Source organism: Mobula birostris, chromosome 1 (assembly GCF_030028105.1).
Source record: "Mobula birostris isolate sMobBir1 chromosome 1, sMobBir1.hap1, whole genome shotgun sequence".
Classification (NCBI taxonomy): Eukaryota; Metazoa; Chordata; class Chondrichthyes; order Myliobatiformes; family Myliobatidae; genus Mobula; species Mobula birostris.
The window spans coordinates 41,466,370-41,489,460 of NC_092370.1; the positions used below are offsets into that span (position 1 = coordinate 41,466,370).

Here is a 23,091-nt window from a genome sequence, read left to right on the forward strand (position 1 = left end):
TACAACTTCAAAATTCCAGGCGTTGATCCATGCCCTAAGCTCATCTGCCTTTCCTATGATACTTCTTGCATTGAAGTATACACAGCTCAGGACACCAGTCGCACCATGCTTAAACTTTCCATTCCTGACTTTGTCTGTCTCACCAACATCTGCTCCACAACCTCTCCATTGACGGCTCTGGCACTCTGGTTCCCATTCAACTGCAACTCTAGTTTAAACCCCACCGTGCAGCATGAACAACTCTTCCCATTAGTTCTGGTTCTTATGCTGTGGTACATTCTGCCTGACAGCCAAAGAGGTCGTGGGAAGGATGGGAGTGGTCTATGACAACTTTGTAGGCATCGCTTCTGATATACATATGTCCTGAATGGGGGCGGAAGAGAGATCCTGATGTTTCCAGCAGTCCTCACTATCTGTTGCAGTGTCCTGTAATCAGATGCATAACAATTTCCAGTCTCATACCAGATGGTAATGCAACTGGTCAGGATCTTGATGATACTCCGGTCGAATGTGCTGAGAATGGCGGAGGGGGGGCTTTGCTTGTCTCTTAGCCAAAGAGATGGAGTTGAGGGACCAGGTGAGATTGTCAGTAATGTGCATGCCAAGAAACTTGGTGTTCCTGACTTTCTCGATAGAGAAGTCATTGACATGTGGTAGGGAGTGGTATGCCTGCATCTTCCTGAAGTCCACAATCATCTCTTTAGTCTTGCCTATGTTGAGACTCAGTTTATTGGATTTACACCAGTCCACGAGATGCTCTACCTCCTCCCTGTACGTTACTTATTCTTTGTTGCTAATGAGGCCAATCTCTGTTGTGTTGTCAGTGAAATTAATGATGCGGTTAGAAATGGATTTAGCAGTATTGTCATGTGTTAGCAGTGTGAACAGCAGTGGGCTGAGCATGCAGCCCTGGAGGTGCTGGTGCTCCATGTGATGGAGCTAGAGATGTTGATGCTAAAAGGGTCTGTCTATGGTCTCTTTGTCAGGAAGTCTAAGATCCAGTTACAGTGGGGAGTGTTGAGATTGAACATGGACTGTTTTCCCAACAGCCTTTGGGGAATGATTGTACTGATTGCAGAACTAAAGTTAATAAACAACATTCTGACATAGGAAACACCGCTGTCCGTCAGGAACAGGACTGTGTAAAGGATGGAGCTATGCATTGTCAGTGGACTGATTTAGACTCTATGCAAACTGATAGGGGTGCAAAGTGGTGAGAAAGCTGGATTTAATGCAGTTCATGACCAGCCGTTCAAAGCACTTCACTATTACTCCACAACCCGGATCAACACATTGATATCGTGTGGAGGCTTGCATGCTTCAAGGAACTCCATCAGGTGACGCCAACTCAAAGCCACCGATGTTGGAACGGCTGTGGACGAGATGCTAGACAGAGATTGATCCAATCCTGGCTCCCGAACGGACAACCTTGCATCTGCCCCTCCTGGGCCACACCTCAGTTAGAAGTGTTCATACAAAACAACAAACATTACTGATGTCACCAGCACATGACAGAGTCAATGAGGTAGGATACAGTCAGCTTCTTGGGCACTCGGATGATGGCGGTGGCCTGACAGCCTGTGGAGGTGGTGGTCTGATCCAGGGAGAGGTTGATGATGTTAGTGAGAACGTCTGCCAGCTGGGCTGCACAGTCTCAGATTACATAGGCACATACATTGTCAGGCCCCGTAGTTTTGCATGGATTGACCCCGGCTAGGGTCTTTCTCAAATTGACTGTGGCCAGACAGGGGGCCTGCTCCTCAGGGGGAGGGGGACCTTTTGATGTTCTAAATGATGTACCGGCAAGAAAGCTCCCCCATAGAAGACAATGCATGCATAACAAACTACTACAAAATAAAGTAATATAAAAAGAGGAATAGCAAGGTATTGTTCATTAGTTCATTGACTGTTTAGTGTTCCTATGGTAGAGGGGGCTTTATAAAACTCTGATTGGGAGCATCTAGTCACAAACAAGAGAAACTCTGCAGATGCTGGAACTCAGCAGGTCAGGCAGCATCTATGGAAAAGAATACAGTTGACGTTTCAGGCCGAAGTCAAGAGGCTTTTAGATTCACACATGATATGCAGGGACAAATGATATGAACATTGTGTAGGCAGAGGGGGTTAATTTATTTGGACATTTGATTACTAATTTAGCTAGTTCAGCACATCAATGTGGGCCAGAGGATTTAATCTTGTGCTGTACTGTTCTGTGTTCTACAAATTTTATCATATCCTCCTGGAATAAATAGAAGAGATTACATCTTACTGCTGAAGTACATTCTCTCCATATGTATGCTTTAAAACTTCAAAGCTATTGACTTTGATTTTCATCAGGTTAAAAAACCTTATTGATTTTTGACTAACCATGACACATTAAATAGAATAAAATTGCCTTTCATTAGCCATTAAAATAAATTTCAGTAGGCGTGACATCACTACCAACAATTTTAGCGGAGTAACACTTAATAGGTTCTAATAGCATTTCCTTTATCCATTATCTTAATGAACTTCATTTATTTTAAATGGGTGTCTGCACTGGAAATGGGGAGATAAAACAATATAATGCTAAGTGAAAACTTCTGGGAGTTTCCCTGAGGATCCAGCACTGAAGGAACTTGGTGATTGACAGAGAGACTGGATTCATGCAGAGTGCGGTCACCACTGCAACTTGTAAAATTGACCAGATTGACAGGAATACCTGGGGGCCCATTCAAAGGGAATGTCACAGCATTGTGATAAACAGCTGTAGAATATAGAACATTGGGAAACAAATGAAGATATCTAAAAAAACATTACAAGTTATTTTGGAAGTTGGAACAGATCCTGGGCATCAAGACTTGGAATGAGCACAGTGTCGAGAGCCTTCTATTCAAAGTTCATCATTCTTTGTAACCAATTGCATTTGACCATGAGGCAAATTGGTACAGTTAGGATGGCCATTTCACAGGTAAGCAGTGGTGCAGAGTGAGCATCTGATGCTAACGGCACAACAGAAGCAAGACATGGACAATGATGCTGTTAAGGGATAGCAAGAGCAGCTCTTTTGCTGGCTCTATCCAGTGGCCACTCACCCATGCAGCAGATCGAAGGTACAGCCTGCAGCTAGATGAGAGCTGGTCCCAAATTTATGTTTCCTTGACACTCAGCTAAGACCTTGGAAGACCAGAGGCTTGGATTTATGAATACCCAGTTCACTCACTTATGCCAAGCAATGAAGAGAATCAAGACGCACATTACTTCAGATATTACGGGAAAGGAAAGTAGGTTGGTGAGATACAGTAAGGACATGGGTACATCAACAGTTTCATTGGAAAAGCAGTAAAACATTTGATCCTTTTGCTCGTTCCAGCAATCAAGGAATTGATACCAAAACCCAAGCTAATCAGTGAATTATACAAAATGCTGGGTCTAAGGAGGGGAATAAACAGTTGACGTTTTGGGCTAAGACCATTCATCAGGACTGGAAAGGAAAGGGGTAGAAGCAGAATAAAAAGGTTGGGGGGTGTGGGTGAGGGGAAGTAGTACAAGGTGGCAGATGATATGTGAAACCAGGAGAGGAGGAGGGAGGGTAGGTGGGCCATTCTCAGGTTGAAGGGGCAGCATCACAGATTTCATATGGATTGCCTCCAGCCTGACAGTGTGGACATCGATTCCTTTGACCCCCACCCCCCACTTCTTTCTTTATCCATTCCTCATTTTGCTCCTTTAAGGCCATAAGACATAGGAGCAATATTAGGCCATTCTATCAGGACTGATTTATTATCCCTCTCAACTGCATTCTCCTGCCTTCTCCCCTAACTTTTGATGCCCTGACTAATCAATAAACTACCAGCCTCTGCTCTGCTTGGCCGCCGTAATCATCTGTAGCAATGAGTTCCACAGATTCAACACCACCTGACTAAAGAAAGTCCTTTTCATCTTTGTTCTATTTTATGAGGCTGTGCCCTTTGATCCTAGACTCACCCATGACAGGAATCATCCTCTCCACATCCACTCTATCTAGACCTTTAAATATTCAATAGGTTTCAAGGAGATCTCCTCTCATTCTTCTAAACACCAGCAGGTACAGGCCCAGAGCAATCAATGCTCGTCATACATTAACCCTTTCATTCCTGGAATCATTCTTGTGAACCTGCTCTGACCCCTCTCCAATGTTAGCACATCCTTTCTTAGATAAGGGGCCCAAGATTGCTCACAATATTCTAACTAAAGCCTTAATGTTACATCCTTACTTTTATATTCTAGTCCTCTCAAAATAAATGCTAACAATACATTTGCCTTCCTCACCACCGACTCAAATTGCAAGTTAACCTTTGGGAGAATCCTGCATGAGGACTCCAAGTCCTTTCACACAAGGACAATTCAAACTAACCCATCAGGAATAGGCAATTCAGATGCAGCCAATCAGGATTGAGCATTAAGTCCCGCCCATGCCCTGCTCACACAAGAGAGTATATAAGGAGGTGTCTCCAGCGGGACTTGCCATTTGAACATGTAGTTTTGTGTTGTAGGAAGTATGGGATACAGAGAGAGATGATGAGAAATAAATTAAGGGAGTTGGGGATGCAGGAATTCACATTAAAAGGGTTGCTGGGCATGGGTGAGAGAGCACAAGTCTGGGTATTTTTAGCGTTTTTAAGGGGTACAGGGGTTTTTTATAGGATATGACGAATAAACAGGAATAGGATACTAGGAGTCAAAGATGGGAGGGTGAAGTGTAGGTTTGTATCTGTGTGTGTGTGTGTGTGTGTGTGTGTGTGTGCGCGCGCGCGCGATTGGGTGAAGAGATTTAGAATGTATGTCTAGTGCACATTCTGGAGCAGAGGGTGGCGGTAATGCACCATTAAGCTGGATGCCAACCGCCGTAAAACAAGATACATACAGACAGACAGACAGGGACTTGCCATTTGACTAAGCTGTGCCTGAGGAAGGTGGCTGGGTTTACTGTTGAAATGTCAGTACCTGTAAAAATGTGACTATTAAGGCCAAAGGATAATCTGGATAGAACTCTAAATCATGTAAAAAAAAAGTTCTGCTACTCTGATCTGTCAAATGTTCAACTCTCCCTTTTCTGGTGTGACCTCCAATCTTGATCTCGTGCCTCCTTGCAGCAGATGCTGCAAATCTCTTGCCCCGCACTCGTATCCTCACAGTAATGCCCTAACCTCATGGTGTCCTGATTGTCCTCCTAGTCCTGAGCTCTCCCCTTGTTTTACTCTCCAGCATGCCCCTACAAATTAGCACCTATCCCCTAAGCACCTCCCCATTAATCAACCTCTTTTCACCCTACTTGTAAGGTGAGTGCAGAGTGTATGCCTTTTAACACCACGGTGATGGGAAGGCAGCTGCATGGAACCTTAGGCCTTTCACAGTGTGGAATTGTCTACCAGTGGGGTCTTGAAGAAACATTTGTTGGGTCTTTTCAGCATGTCTTTGTGAGCATCAGAATATTTTTAATCCAGGCTATTGTTCCAGAAAATCTATGCTGCACTCCCTCTAATACCAGACAGCTCATAGCTCCAGGTATGGTTATAAGTTTGCAGCATAACTCTTTTACCCTCTTGTTCTATAGGTTTCTAGACATGAGGGACAATAAAAATACCATGTTATCATTTATTGATTATTTTCTGTACTTGCCCATTGCAGCCCAATGATCAATCTACCTGTGTCCCCAAGCCTCTTTGAACTTCCGCTGTTTCTAGCATTTCGTCCTCTGGAACGTACTTCATCCTTGTTTGGACTGAAGTCACATTGTTCCAAGTTACTACAATGTTGCTTAATGGCTTAATCTACTAATGCTGGTACTTCTGCCACTCAGTAGCCCAGAACTGTAGCTTGTTATCTAACCATTTAAAGCAGTTCAGAAATAGTTACAGCCCCAAAAACAGAGGCTTCAGAGGCCCCACCAGTCACCTCCTTCCCATAGTGAGCGCCAAGCCCACACCTACAATTTTTCACTTATTCCTAAGCCTTTTTCCTGATTTTAAAATAAGTATTAGCCTTCAGGTTCATAAACACTGGCCTTAATTGCTTCTTTATCAGATGCCTTCTGGAAGGCCATGTAAGTAACATCTACAAAGCTCATCCTGTTTACTATGTTATTCATCTTGTCTAAAATCTTAAAAATCAGTCATTGGAAGCAGTTATTTCCAGCAGCATACCTTTCTCCCCATCACAACCAAGAGAAAATCTGCAGATGCTGGAAACCCAAGCAACGCACGCAAAATGCTGGAGGACCTCAGCGCCAGGCAGCATCTATGCAGTCGATGTTTTGGACCGAAACCCTTCGGCAGGATAGATTTCACCCTGAAACGTCGACAGTACTCTTTTTCCATAGATGCTACCTGGCCTGCTGAGTTCTTCCAGCATTTTGTGTCTTACTATGTTATTCATCTTGTCCAAAATGGTAACAATCAGTTATCGGAAGTAGCCATTTCCAGCAGCATATTTCTTTCCCACTTAACTATTAAGTTCAAAGATTCAGCCATCTCCCAAATCCTGATTTTTTTTTATGACACTTCCATGCAGATGACATGCAACATTTAAAGCATCACAGTCATCATTAACGAATCTCCTGGAATAATTAATAACAGACAGGTAACATATCTGTGAACTATATGCATTGAACTATTTCATTTTAGCTGTTTGCTATGTGGAAAACTTTTGCATTTTTCTAAATTCAGCTGGGTAATTTTAGAGGGTGTTTATCTGCTTTGGAAAGTTAATGATTTGAATTAAGAGCTGTGGAGATTTGGATCGCAGCTCAGTTGTGATTCCCCACACAAAAAACTAAGCAGGTTTTTTTTATTGTGTGTAAATATCTTATCAAATGCATGACCTTTGTTGCTGAGGGGGAGAGAAAGGGCAATGGTGATCAGTCAATTTATACATATCCACCAAGGCAAATGGAAATATTAATGGCAAATCTGTTTAAAGAGCAGCTAATCTGCATTATCACCCACCAATGTTGGAAATTCTATCCTGTAATTCCAACGATTCTTTTCCCTCACCTTCTCGTGCACCCCACCCAACTCACCACCAAGAATGGAATAACATGTAGGCATTTTTGAATGCACTTTCAATAATAAAGTAGAATTGAACTTAATTTGTAACCCAAACAATTAATCTTCTGAAAGAAATGAGTACCAGCCAGGAATGCAAATCCTGTCCAATTATAATAAGTAACTCTTACTGAGTAACCTTGAACATTGCTTTCCATAGGTTCTGAAACCAGTGCATCCCATAGAACATTAATCTGAGAGATAAGTGGTAATAATTACCTTTATACCCTTGCTTTGTGTTGGAAAATTAAAACTTTATATTATGAGATTTGTTATTGGTTCGCCAAAGCCGAAAAGAGCTGCTGAAAGAAAGTTCTAATTACTTTAATTATAAATTGCTGAAATGCAGTCTAAACCCATGTCAAATTATTTATTACAAAGGTCATGTCTCACCCTGGAGTGATCCAGAGACGGGCGTTTTTTCAGTACTTACAGCTGTCCTCTTCTTCAGTGAAAACGCTGATCACATAGCAGGCATAGACAAAACCAATGAGCTGTAGGGAGATGTAACAGGGAAAAGCCAAGGTTATCCAATGTTTTCGGGTAGCTTTCAACATATCCATCCGAGGCTGATCAAACTAGAACTATCTATACCTTACCTATGGACCAGTTCTGTCAAACAAGATTTTTTTTTGATAACTGTTATCATATCAGGGTGTTTTAATATCAATTCACCAAAATGCATGTAGAAATTGAAAGCTATGTTCATGACATGGAAAAGTCAGATTTGATAAACTATCTCATCTACTATTCTGAAATGCTTTTTAAAAAATAAAATCAAATGAGCAACCAAGGTATTTCAGAAACAATAATTCAGTCCCTAGAAATCAGCTTGATATCTATTAAGTGGTGAAAAAATGTCGTAAGACATATTCTTTCTCTGACTGCTGCATTTCATTTTCACCTTCCTGACTGGGAGATGGTTAAGATCAGTTCTGTTGGACAACTTCTCTAGCAGAAGGAAGCTTCATATAAATAACAGGGCCTGGAATGGAGCTATCATTTCTGCCTGATGGACATACAGGACAATGTCTCCAACATATAAAACCTGACAAGATCAAAATTTTGTCTGAGCATGTGTTAAGACCGAAGACTTTAATAGTAATATCCCTTTGATAGGCCATTTCTCCTTTTTTTTTAAAAGAAAGGGCTATTCCCCCTACTGGTACTTCTGGTGCAAGGATATTATGATATTTCTTCCAGTTGCCCTTGCATTGGTATTTTGCTCCGATCTTCCTCTGTAGATATCACAGTAAGTGATATCAGAAGCTTTGAGCTGATGTGTTTACCTGGAAATGACAATAGATATAATTGATGCTTAGATGAAGTGTTCTAGTCCAGACCTGAATCCTAATATATTTTGACCAATAATGTCCCCAAGATGGTACTAGCAATGGCAGACACTAAGGAGGCGATAATGAGAGCTGAATAACTACCTAACATTTCTGTTGGAATACTTTCCAGTGGCATTTTAATCATAATTTCCCATGATTTACATGGCACTGCATCAAAGAATATACTAGTGATCTCACTTTTAAGATGCTATAAACTGCCTGACATTTAGACAAAATTAGTAACAAGCAAAGACACAGTGGACTCTCCAGTTCCAAATAATAGCGCTAGTTTTAAATTCCTAGATCATGTTTCAACGTTTCTAGTCAGGAAGTTTAGCCAACCAAAGCTCCACAAGTACAATGTGGCCATACTCTTAGACAAAATTACTTTTGAGCCACTGACGGCAGAGTTAATAGTCATGTTCAACAGACGAGGGATTCCATGGACACCAGATTTGGTGACAGTGATCTGGCCAAAGTGCCAGACGCAGGCAGTGTAAGAGGAAGCAGAAACGTAGCAAGTGGAGCCAGAGCACCTCCCTGGCTGACAGTTAACCTTACCAGGCCAGCAGAATCATCATCCTTCCTGGCCAATATCCACTCACTAAAAAATAAAATGGACTCACTGGGACTGAGAATGAATGCACAGAAAGAGATGAGAAACTGCTGCATTCTGGTTTTCATTGAAACGCAGTTAAGCAACAACATGCCCGACTCGGCACCTTAGCTCGATGCAATAACTCTGCTCCACGCAGAGATAAACTCCATCTGTCAAATCCAAAGGTGTGTACATTAACAAACGTTGGTGCAGAAACTCATCTGTAGCTAGTAGTCACTGTTCTGGGGCAAATAAATTGAACGCCGGCCACATTAACTGTTCAGGGAGTTTATAGTTGTGTTCATCACCACTGTCACAACTCCCCAAGTGCAACCACCAAGGATGCACTGCGAGAGCTTTATAGCATCATCAGCTCTCTACAAAACAAGTATCCAAGAGAATCTCTTCATAAATGCAGGAGACTTCAAATATGTTAACCTGCAGGACATTTTACCCAGATTTCTCCAATACATCACCATGGCCATTAGGGGAACAATCAGACTCAACAATGTTTATGCAAGCAGACGCAGTACTTACAAAGCCACCCCACACTGCATCTTGGCCTCTCTGACCACATCTCCACAATGTTAATCCTCGCACACTGACCACTGCTGAAAATGGAGAAACCAGTAAAAAGGACTATCATTGTATGGTCCAATGAGGCAATCTATAAGACCATAAGGTATAGGAGCAGAATTAGGCCATTTGGCCCATCAAGTCTGCTCTGCCATCTCATCATGGCTCATCCAATTTTCCTCTCAGCCCCAATCCCCGTATCCCTTCATGCCCTGACCAATCAAGAATCTATCAACCTCTGCCCTAAATATACATACAGACTTGGCCTCCGCAGCCGCCTGGGGCAAAGAATTCCACAGATTCACCACTCTCTATGCTTGTTTTGAACAAACTAGCTGGCAGATGTTCAAGGAAGTCACCAAAGACCAAGAAGACACCGACCTTGAGGAATATGCCTCATCTGTCATCGGCTACATCAGTAAGTGTGTAGATAACAATGGTACCTCAAGAACTGTTACCTCACGGGCCAACCAGGACCCTACTAAAAGCCCGAGATTCTGCCTTCAAGTCTGGTGACAGAATACCTTTCTCAGCAGCTAAGAAAAACATCATCTTAAGCATCAAGAGGGCTAAGACCACCTAAGCTCAAAAAATTCAGGTGCACCTGTCCGATAACAATCTCTGCAGTACGAGCATGCAAGGAAAAACAGTGTCAACTGTACCTGCGATACTTCCCTCCCTGGCACCGCAAAAACAATATTTACGTAAGAAACACAATGTCTGTCATGAAAGCTACCCCACTCCCAGGTGAGCAACCACTGTCTGTAACAGCAACAGACGTGAGAAGCCCACTGCAGAGAGTCAAACCCCAGGCCAGATAACATCCCAGGCTGAGTACTCAGCGAGTGTATACACCAGCTCACTGACCTCTTCATGGACATCTTCAACACATCACTCATCCAAGCTACTGTCTCCACATGCTTCAAATCAACCAGCATCATCATCAAAGAACTTTGCATCTTCAGAACTAAATGTCTACTGCCTAGTGGCAGTGATGCCAATCAGCATGAATGGACAGTAATGGTACATATCAAAACTCCATTGCAGCCACAAGTCAATGACAGAACCACTTACCAACAGATGCCATAGCATCTGTCATGTCCCTGGTTCTGATACACCTAGAAAACAAAGACACTTATGTCAGAAAACTGATCTGAAGTGCAGTTCGTTATTCAATACTATTGTCCCACAGACCTTGGTGAACAAATTCCTTACTCCTCAGCCTAAATACACAACTGTGCATCTGAGTGTTGGGCTTCCTAACCAACAGACCTCAGATAGTCAGGATGTACAAACACTCCTCCCTCCACATCATCCTCAACATGGGTGCTCTCCCGGGCAGAGTGCTGAGCCTATTGCCGTACACTCTGCTCACACATGACTGCACAGCGAAGTACCCGGGTAACTGTATTGACAAATTCACTGATAACATGACAATGATAGAGCTCGTCACCAATGATGATGTGCCGGCAGATAGGAGGTGGAAGAGCCAAGCAAATAACCTCTTCCTGAAAGTCAACAAGACGAAGGAGATGATTATCAACTTCAGGAGAACTCGCACTACTCACACCCCCACTTTACATTCACAGCACAACAGCGGAAATTGCGAGCAGTTTCAATCTCTTGGGAGCGCACATCACTCACAACCTGTCTTCGTCGCAGAACACATTCTACACCATCAGGAAAGCTCACCAACACCTCGAATTTCTGAGAAGGCTGAACAGAGCTGGACGTTGCACATCATTCTACAGATGTGCAGCATCCCATCGAGCTGCACCACTACATACTACGGAAACCAAACTGCAGCAGACGGGAAGGCTCCACAACGGGTAGACATACTGCCCAACACATCACCAGCAACACCCTAACTACCATCAAGGACATACATACAGGAAGGTGCCAGAAAATGGCCAGTAACTTCATGAAGGATCCCACCTACCTTGCTCATGGACTGTTCATCCCAGTCCATTAAGGGAGGAGGCTACATAGCAAACATGCCAGGACCACCAGATTCAGTTACTTACCCCCAGCACTAAGGCTGATCAACACCTCCACCCACTAATCTACCCCTTCACACATCTAGTCACTACTACTTTATTTCCTGTCAGTCGCCTTATGTACAGACACTCCCGTATCTATGGACATACAGTACAATCAATGTATATAAACTATATTATGCATTTGTATTTATTATATTTTTGTTATTATTGTGTTTTTTACCTTATTGTGTTTTTTGTGCTGCATCAGATCTGGTGTAACAACTATTACGTATTCCTTTGCGCTTGTGTACAGGGAATGAAAATAAACAGTCTAGAATCTTGATAAATTGAAGTAGGAATAGTTGTGGTAATGTTGGAAGCTACCAGCTAATCTCATCTCCTGTCAGACACTTTATAAATCAGATTAATTGACTCTTGTACCTTCAGAGAACCACATGGAGTGTCAAGTGGAATGACATTCTCTCAAGCACCACTCACAACAATTCCTTCAGGCAGGAGGGCAGGTACTGGACTGCATGATTCACTCCCACATCCTTATCTTTCCCTGCACCCTAAATCCTTCAGACTTTGAGAAATTTGCACTCATTCCATACTTTCGCGACCCTCTGAATGAAGAAATTTTCGCTCATGTTCACATTAAATTTTTCACCTTTCACACTTAACTCATGACCTCTAGTTATAGTTCCACCAAACTCAGTGGAAAAAGCCTGTTTGCATTTACCCTATCAATGCTCTACTATTCACTATATAAGACCTCCCCTGTTTGATCCTACCAAAGTGCAACACCTCACACTTGTCTGCATTGGATTTCACCTGCCATTTTTTGAGCTGCTCCTTATCTCAATGCAAGCTCTGATACTCTTCTTCACTGTCCATTACACCCCCAATTTTGGTGTATTCTACAAATTTGCTGATTCAATTAACATTATCATTCAGATCATTAATATAGATGACAAACAACAATGGGCCCAGCACTAATTCCTGCTCTACTCCACTAGTCACAGGCCTCCAGTCGGAGAAGCAACCATCTACTACCACTCTCTATCTTTTCCCACAAAGCCAACGTCTAATCCAATTTACAACCTCATCTTCAATGTTAAGTGTCTGAACCTTCTTGACCAACTCCTCGTGTGGGACCATGTCAAATGCCTTACTAAAGTCCATGTAGACAACATCCACTGCCTTGCCTTCTGGTAACTTCCTCGAAAAACTCTGTAACGTTGGTTAGACACTACTTACCACACACAAAACCATGCTGACCATCCCTAATCTGTCCATGTCTGTCCAAATACTCATATATCCCATCCATAGAAATATAGAAACATAGAAAATAGGGCCAAAAGTCCTGTAATGTGCTGTAAATTTCTATGTTCTATAAATGCTCTAACAGGAAGTTTTGCTAGTGCGGCATGGGGAGAGGGGCAGCAGGTGATGTTTAAACTGGAGTTGCAAGGGAATGGGAACCAGAATGCCTGAACAGTTAGTGGAGTGGTTGAGGAAACAGATGTTGTTAAGACCTCAGACAAAGTCAGGAATCAGAAGATGACTGGTGCGACTAATGACCTGAGGTGCGTATGTTTCAAGTATTGTAGGAAAGGCAGATGAGCTCAGGGCATGGATCAACACATGGAATTATGATATTGTAGCCATGAGTGAGACTTGGTTGCAGGAGGAACAGGACTGGCAGCTCAGTAATGTTGTGCTGACCATGTAACCTACTCCAGAGACTGCCTAGAATTTCCCTACCATATAGCCCTCTATTTTTCTAAGCTCCACGTACCTATCTAAGAGGGTCTTAAAAGACCCTATTGTATCCATTTCTACTACCACTGCCGGCAGTGCATTCCACGCACCCACCACTCTCTGTGTGAAAAACTTATCCCTGACATCTCCTCAGTACCTATTTGCAAGCACTTTAATACTATGCCCCATCATATTAGCCATTTCAGCCCTGGGAAAGAGCCTCTGGCTATCCATACAATCAATGCCTCTCATCATCTTATACACCTCTATCAGGTCACCGCACATCCTCCGTCGCTCCAAGAAAAGGCCAAGTTCACTCAACCTATTCTCATAAAGTACCCCTCCAATCGAGGCAACATCCTCGTAAATCTCCTCTGCACTGCACATTTGTCCCCTTCCAGTTCAAGTACAAACTGTCTCTTCTGTGGAGGTAAAGGTTCCACCTTCCCCGGAAGAGAGCTAAATGACCCAAAAATCTGATGCCCTCTCTCCTACACCAACTCCTTAACCATGTGTTAAACTGTATAACCTTCCTATTTCTGGCCACACTAGCATGTGACATGGGTAGTAATACTGAGATCACAACACTGAAGGTCCTTCCTTGCAAGGTGGAAAGTCCCAATGGAATACCTGGTAAGGCTCTGAAAACCTGTGCCAACCAACTGGCAGGAGTATTCGAGGACATTTTCAACCTCTCACTGCTACGGGCAGAAGTTCCCACTTACTTCAGAAAGGCAAAAATTATACCAGTGCCTAAGAAGAATAACGTGAGCTGCCTTCATGACTATTGCCCAGTAACTCACATCTACAGTGATGAAATGCTTTGAGAGGCTGGTCATGACTAGACTGAACTCCTGCCTCAGCAAGGACCTGGACCCGTTGCAATTTGCTTATCGCCGCAATAGGTCAACGGCAGATGCAATCTCAATGGCTCTTCACATGGCCTTAGACCACCTGGACAATACAAACACCTATGTCAAGATTCTGTTCATCGACTATAGCTCAGCATTTAACACCATCATTCCCACAAACCTGACTGATAAGTTACCGAAGCTGGACTCTGTACATCCCTCTGCAATTGGATGCTCGACTTCCTAACAGGAAGACCACAATCAATGTGTATTTGAGATAATATCTCCTCCTCACTGACGATCAACACTGGTGCACCTTGGGCGTGTACTTAGCCCACTGCTCTACTCTCTCTATACACATGACTGTGTGGCTAGGCATAGTTCAAATACTATCTATAAATTTGCTGATAATACAACTATTGTTGGTAGAATCTCAGGTGGTGACGAGAGGGCGTACAGGAGTGAGATATACCAACTAGTGGAGTGGTGCCATAGGAACAACCTGGCACTCAACGTCAGTAAGACGAAAGAGCTGATCGTGGACTTCAAGAAGGGTAAGATGAAGGAACACGTACCAATCCTCATAGAGGGATCAGAAGTGGAGAGAGTGAGCAGTTTCAAGTTCTTGAGTGTCAAGATCTCTGAGGATCTAATCTGGTCCCAACATATCGATGCAGCTACAAAGAAGTCAAGACAGTGACTACACTTCATTAGGAGTTTGAGGAGATTTGGTATGTTAACAAAAACACTCATAAATCTCTGACAGGCTGTATCACAGTTTGCTACTGCAAAGGCTGCAGAGGGTAGTAAATCTAGTCAGCTCCACCTTGAGTACTAGCCTACAAAGTACCCAGGACATCTTCAAGGAGCAGTGTCTCAGAAACGCAGCATCCATTATTAAGGACATCCAGCACCCAGGGCATGCCCTTTTCTCATTATTACCATCAGGTAGGAGGTACAGAAGCCTGAAGGCGCACACTCAGCGATTCAGGAACAGCTTCTTCCCCACTGGCATCCGATTCCTAAATGGATATTGAACCTGTGAACACCATCTCACTTTATATATTATTTCTGTTTTGGCACAATTTTTAATCTATTCAATATACATATACAGTACTGTTATTTATTTATTTATTTTCTTCTATATTATGTATTGCATTGAACTGCTGCTGCTAAGTTAACATACATGCCGGTGATAATAAACCTGTTTCTGATTCCCCTTAACTTAGCACGCAACTCCCTGAACACTCTTTGCAGAGCTTGTCAATCTTCCTACCTGTGCCACTGGTACCTACGTGGACCTCTGGCTGTTTGCCCTTCCACTTAAGAACGCTGAGGACTCGATCCAAGATGTCCAGGACCCCGGCACCCGAATGGCAATGTACCATCCAGGAATCTCGTTCTTGTCCACAGCACCTCATTTCTGTTCCCCTAACTAACGAATCCCCATTCACCTCAGCTCATACTGGAGATTTCTTCATTATTTGTCTCTGTTGTTTTAAATCTATATTGTACTGCTCCTGAACTGTGCTAAATCTGCAGGAATTTGCAAGCAATTGTATTATTGGGGATACAACAGGTAATTGAGGGCAATTAGCTTTTGGGATTTAAAGGGAATTAAATCAACGTCAATCAAACTACAACTATTTTACATTAAAAGATGATCACCTTCATTATTTTATCATTGACACCATGTTGAATTTGTAACATTTCAACAAGGATTATAACATTTATTTTCTAGTCAAGTAATTCAAACCCACATAGAAAGATACCTTGGAGATTTGAAGTTCTCTTTAGCAAAGAGAAAGATTGGTCCTAAATTCTAACAATTAATTGTCCATAAACATTGTCTTTGTGGTTTTGCTTTCAGTCTCTTCTACCTTGTCAGTGATTAGATGACACCCAGATAAGAGCTCTCATTTATATGCCTAAAGCAGACAAGACAGTGAATGCAAATAATTCCTTGTAAATAATACACAATTGTTTCCAAGACTCTACTGAATTACTAACCTGTAGAGCTATCAACAGTTCATTAATAAACTTGACTTCAATATTATCAGAAAACATGCATTCAGCAAGAAATCACTGGTCAGTTTGAGGGCTGGCAATGTTAATGCTTAATGAAAAATTTGGTACGGTAGTGAATGTTAACTGTCAGTCCAACAGCTCCTCTTTAGTATTGGTTGCAGCAAGATACCGCTTTGTCTTTGGTATCTCTCATGGGGGTCTACTATATGTAAGATCTGGTAACGCATTATTTCTAAAAGTGGATTATTTTTTCCATGTGTTGTTTTAGCATTCCACAAGCATTTATTTAAATTGATTTCCTTTGTTCCTCACTGTAACAAATATCAAGAACCTTCTATTGTCCTTTTTATTTTACAATAAGTTTACATCCATGCCAGATTTAAAGAGTATTCCATGAGATTGAATTTTCATGGAGGTAAAGGAAGCATTCAATTTCCCATCATTATTCCATAGTCCATTTCTCCAGGCAAAACTTCAGAGAAAATACCAACAGACAATTCCTTGTTGGATTTTCCAATAAAATTATGACAAACAGTCAGCAGTACACCCACACAAACACCAGTCCCAACTCATGATCACATTTTAGTGCCCCCGTGTTTCATTCCTCTCATAAGCATTTCTCTTTCTCTACTTAAGAACCTTACAGAAAAGGATGGAAGTAGAGGCAAGTACAAGATTAATGCTTCAGGATTTGGGAAAACATTTCCGGCAGTGATTAAATATTGATTGCTATTCTGCATGGAAAAGCCCTGAAATGCTCAACTAATTTTACCCTGCGCAGCAAAGTCATACCTATTAATCACTTTTAAGAACGCGAAACGTCCAGAAATAGAAGCAGAGTAGGACACTTATCACTGTAAATTTGTCATATTATTCAGAACCATTTAACATGTTACCTCAATTTCCCAAATACAAAACAAAACTTCTTAACCCTGTCTTTAATATACTCAAGTTTCTGAAGACATATGACATTTTGAGATAAGAAATTACTCTTCACACCTTCCCCTTGTAGCTAAGTTCCTATTTTAAGACTGGTATTTTCAGTTCAAGCTAAGGGAAATACTCGCTGATCATTGACCAAGTAAACCCCCTTAGGTATTTAACATATCACGTTTTCACCTCCTGTTCTAAATGAGGCCACATCGGTCCAGTCTACCCATTTTATTGGACTACTTTAACAGCTGTACTTGAGGAGTCTAACTTGCTGTCTAACAACCTCTCACTCAGCCTGTTTATTAGTCGTGCTCAAACTTCTCATCTCAGGCCCACATGGCCTAACCCTTATTTTGAAACTGAGACATGTGGTTTGACATTCCTTAGTGAGGGGTAACATCCTCTCTGTATCTATTCTCAAGCCCTATACAACTTCAGTGCTTTTATTGAACTCAACTCTCATACTACTAAGCTCTAGAGCATACAGGGCTGGTCCGGTCAATCACTCCTCATGTAGTAAACCCACCATCCCAGAAACCAGGCTAGTAAGTCTCAGTTGCATTTCCTCCATAACAAATATTTCAATTCTTAGTTTAGGAAACTGAAACTGTAAGCACTGTCAAAGTGTGGTCTTAATGCAGTAAAATATTGCAGTCTTGTATTTATATCATGGATTAATTAAATTACACTTTTATTCAAACTCAAGTTTAGAGCCGGCCACATTCAGAATTGCAAATTATGGACAATGTTCCCTCTAAGGTGTACACATGCGCACGTGCGCTCATGTCTTTTGCTACTAGCGCACAAATGAATATAATCTGTTCACAAAAAGGTGTCACCCACTACCTCATTGGCATGTTAAGTACATTTCACGATCATACACAATCACGTTTCATTTTCCAGTTTCTGATGCAGATGGCGTTGACAACGAGGAGTTTGTGATGATTTGTCTGCAGAATTTAGAACTGGTTTTTTAATACTATTTTTTATTGAAAAAAAAATTGATTCACTAAGTTGAATTCCAAAGAAGCAAAGGGCGTGAAGCACAAAAGAACTGCTAGTTCATCTGAAGTGGAATAGCTTAATGAAACAGTAGAAACTGCTGCACCCGAAAGCTCATGAGATCAGGAATATGCAGTTACGAGAAATATTTATGTACAATGCAGAAACTGGTGTTACCTGCATGTGCTGTTGCATTGCACAAGTTGCTAGAGAGTTTGCAAGTGGGAAGAAATGGAGTGATATTTGGAAATTTGACTTCTTAAAATGCCATTTAGCAAGCAAATCACCTATGGACAATGTGCAAAACTTCCAGCGAGAAACTCGCGTGACAGGCCTGATATGTATTCTTTCTGAGAGTGCAGACAGCGAAAACAACCAAACCCAGAGGAGATCCCAGTTCTTTAGATCAGTGTTTTGCTAGCTGTTCAAATGAATACCTCTATACATAAAATTCAGTCCGCACATGTTGTCATCACTGGGCAAAAAATTGCACAGCACAATGTTTTTATACTCATTGGTCATTTCAAATCAGAGGGAACAGTGATTATGGATATGCCATGAATAAGACCCATTTAATATTTGTTCTGCTTTAAGATGATTAGCAATATATTCTTTTTGAAGCAGCCGAGATACAAAATCCTCCTTGAAAATCTGGTTATACTAATATCTGATTACTAACAGTGATATAAAATATCTTTAAACTTCTGAACAATGATTGTGATCTGTTTTGAGCCTGTCATCTTGGGAATGTAGTTTAGTAGTGAGAAGAACTGTAATATAATACTTTCAGATCTTAACACTTGAGCACTATGTCAATGAAGTATTTAATAAAACAAATTAGCTTCGAATGCTATTATTTTAATATGGTAAAATGAATTTAATTAAAAATATAATGATCTAATGAATATGTTCACTTATTAAATAACTTGGTGAGTAACCTCGAGCACAGTGTATATATTAATACTATATAGAATGTCCCCAGTGTGTTTAGTGGAGTTTCACTTAATGTCAAGAATATACTGATGGCCAAAATTTAGTGTCTGGCATTTACGCCAAATTTATAAGACTACTTAATATAACTACACTCTGAGGAGTCTATCAGATACTTGCTGTCTAAAAAAGTAACCTTTAAGCTTGTTTATTAAAATCTTTCTCAAATACAAGGAATTTCTTACTCTTAGTTTATGATTGAAATAACTATGCGTGACTGACAGCGTGAAAATTGCTTGCTATCTGTAACTTGTCTGAAGCCAACATTTTATTTGAAATGAGAGTGCTTCACTGCACTGCTTTGTGGTAATATGTTTTTGTTTGATTTTACTTTCAAAATCATTCTGGGACTTAGAGATTCCCAACATCACATTTTGATACATGCTAGACGAACCTTCCCATAAAAGGCTGTAAGTTGTGGAACTAGCTCAATTGTCTCATGGCCTCAGAAGAGCCACCTTCCAGAGTGTCTATCAAGCTTTGTACTAAGAGGATAAGACAAGCAACTGGGGCGGGCGGGTGGGGGGTGTCTTGGAAAAATAGTTAAATAGTACACAGCTTGGGAGGCAGCGCACACTGGTGTAGATGTGGCTCCAATTTAACACCAGTAGGAAAGAATACCTTTGCTACCAGGAGTGGGCAGATGTTCACTATGTTCACTATGGCACTGGAAAAAGGCAGAGTTTGGAACTTTAATGAAACAAAACTCCTGAATGAAAAGCTGGGAAATAGATAAAGATCTCTGGCATGAGAACTGAACTTGGAACCTGAGATTACCAGGCTGCTTCTTGACAATTGTTGGGCGGCACAGGGAGAGTAGTGGTTAGCACAACGCTCTACACAGGTGACACAGGTTCAATTCCTGCTACTGCCTGTAAGGAGTTGGTACGTTCTCCCCATGAGGGGAGGAGGAGAAGATGGCGGCGTGACGCAGCGTGCAGCGGCCACTCCGGTGAGTGATATCTGTTATCTGTCAAGTAGGGTGCCGTGCACAGTCCTGATTTGATGGAGACAGACGTGAGAGCACGGAGGAACTTGAAGAAAGATGGCGCCGGTAACTGGCGACTTTGCGTGTGCTCTCCTGAGCAAACTGCCCTCTCCACTATCCTATATACGAGAAACCCTTCTAAACCTTCAATCTGGTACATCTAGCAAGATCAACAACACCCTGGCGAAGCTACTGACCCAGCTGGAGACCACCGCGCCAGAATTGCTTCTTAAATTCCGGACCGCACCTGGACCCGACCAGCGAGGCCCACCACGTTCCTGGAGACCCGCGGTCTGCTACCGTGCTGGAGCGCTTGGAGACATGGCCCATTCCGACCAGCACCTCTCCGGAGCAGACGACCACACAGAAGTGACGGCGGAGACCTCAAGGTACCCCAGAAGCTTCCCCGGAGTGACCACCGTAAAGCCCCATTGGTGGCCATCCACAGCTGCCGGAAGTGAGGCCTCCGCCGCCGACCTCGGAAATCAAGCCTGAGGCTCGGCTGGAGCGGAGGCCTCCACAACCGTGACTCGGCTTACGGACTTGTTTCAGCCAGGAGCCCGGCCATCCGGGATTAAGTGTAAGCTTTAGGGCCCGATCCAATTGACAGCCCGGGCCCCCCGCAGCTGGAAGTGGCAGCAGAGCCTCCCCCGTCACTCGGCCCGACCCGGAACACCTGACGATGCGACCCACTGACCGATCTCTGTGGGATGCATCCACAGACCTCAAAGAGCTGACAACAACACACTGCATCGATGGAAACCTGGAAAGATGCACTATTTACTGAGGAAGCATAGAAACATAGAAACATAGAAAATAGGTGCAGGAGTAGGCCATTCGGCCCTTCGAGCCTGCACCGCCATTTATTATGATCATGGCTGATCATCCAACTCAGAACCCCGCCCCAGCCTTCCCTCCATACCCCCTGACCCCCGTAGCCACAAGGGCCATATCTAACTCCCTCTTAAATATAGCCAATGAACTGGCCTCAACTGCTTCCTGTGGCAGAGAATTCCACAGATTCACCACTCTCTGTGTGAAGAAGTTTTTCCTAATCTCGGTCCTAAAAGGCTTCCCCTCTATCCTCAAACTGTGGCCCCTCGGTCTAGACTTCCCCAACATCGGGAACAATCTTCCTGCATCTAGCCTGTCCAATCCCTTTAGGATCTTATACGTTTCAATCAGATCCCCCCTCAATCTTCTAAATTCCAACGAGTACAAGCCCAGTTCATCCAGTCTTTCTTCATATGAAAGTCCTGCCATCCCAGGAATCAATCTGGTGAACCTTCTTTGTACTCCCTCTATGGCAAGGATGTCTTTCCTCAGATTAGGGGACCAAAACTGCACGCAATACTCCAGGTGTGGTCTCACCAAGGCCTTGTACAACTGCAGTAGTACCTCCCTGCTCCTGTACTCGAATCCTCTCGCTATAAATGCCAGCATACCATTCGCCTTTTTCACCACCTGCTGTACCTGCATGCCCACTTTCAATGACTGGTGTATAATGACACCCAGGTCTCGTTGCACCTCCCCTTTTCCTAATCGGCCACCATTCAGATAATAATCTGTTTTCCTATTTTTGCCACCAAAGTGGATAACTTCACATTTATCCACATTAAATTGCATCTGCCATGAATTTGCCCACTCACCCAACCTATCCAAGTCACCCTGCATCCTCTTAGCATCCTCCTCACAGCTAACACTGCCCCCCGAGCTTCGTGTCATCCGCAAACTTGGAGATGCTGCATTTAATTCCCTCATCCAAGTCATTAATATATATAGTAAACAACTGGGGTCCCAGCACTGAGGCTTGCGGTACCCCACTAGTCACCGCCTGCCATTCTGAAAAGGTCCCGTTTATTCCCACTCTTTGCTTCCTGTCTGCTAACCAACTCTCCACCCACACCAATACCTTACCCCCAATACCGTGTGCTTTAAGTTTGCACACTAATCTCCTGTGTGGGACCTTGTCAAAAGCCTTCTGAAAATCCAAATATACCACATCCACAGGTTCTCCCCTATCCATTCTACTAGTTACATCCTCAAAAAATTCTATGAGATTCGTCAGACATGATTTTCCTTTCACAAATCCATGCTGACTTTGTCCGATCATTTCACCGCTTTCCAAATGTGCTGTTATCACATCCTTGATAACTGACTCCAGCAGTTTCCCCACCACCGACGTTAGGCTAACCGGTCTATAATTCCCCGGTTTCTCTCTCCCTCCTTTTTTAAAAAGTGGAGTTAGATTAGCCACCCTCCAATCCTCAGGAACTAGTCCAGAATCTAACGAGTTTTGAAAAATTATCACTAATGCATCCACTATTTCTTGGGCTACTTCCTTAAGCACTCTGGGATGCAGACCATCTGGCCCTGGGGATTTATCTGCCTTCAATCCCTTCAATTTACCTAACACCACTTCCCTACGTGGGAAAAGAGCTGGGCCAGATTGAAGCTGAGGAGTTTCAGGGTCCCTATGCCCACCATCCTACTAGCTAAGCCATAGAGACCAAGGAGGATGATCTTAAAGGGAGACTCACCTACTGCAGGGAGATGCAGAACTGCTGAGTATTCTGTTTCACCGAGACCTGGCTCTCCCCTGCCACCCCCAACTGTGCCATCCGACCAGAGGGATTTTCGATCCATCGGATGGACCGCACGGCATCTTCAGGCAAGACGAGGGGAGGTGGTGTTTGCCTATCATCATTTACACCTCGGACTTCAACTACTGCACAGAGTCTTGTCATCTTCAGAAGTTTTCTCATGACTCTGCCATAGTTGGATGTATCAGCAAGGGAGATGAGGTTGAGTACAGGGCTACGGTAGGAAACTTTGTCACATGGTGTGAGCAGAATTATCTGCAGCTTAATGTGAAAAAGACTAAGGAGCTGGTGGTAGACCTGAGGAGAGCTAAGGCACCGGTGACCCCTGTTTCTATCCAGGGGGTCAGTGTGGACATGATGGAGGATTACAAATACCTGGGG

The 23,091-nt window shown here is 42.9% G+C and overlaps 1 protein-coding gene across 1 annotated transcript in view; it reads right to left on the reverse strand.

Moving 5' to 3' along the window:
- Positions 1 to 23,091, reverse strand: part of LOC140187780 (sodium/potassium-transporting ATPase subunit beta-1-interacting protein 3) — a 521,560-nt gene that overhangs the window by 43,194 nt on the left and 455,275 nt on the right. The window contains exon 5 of the mRNA XM_072243537.1: positions 7,498 to 7,558. Coding sequence (XP_072099638.1) covers positions 7,498 to 7,558 — 61 coding nt within the window. The remainder of the gene's footprint in view (positions 1 to 7,497; positions 7,559 to 23,091) is intronic.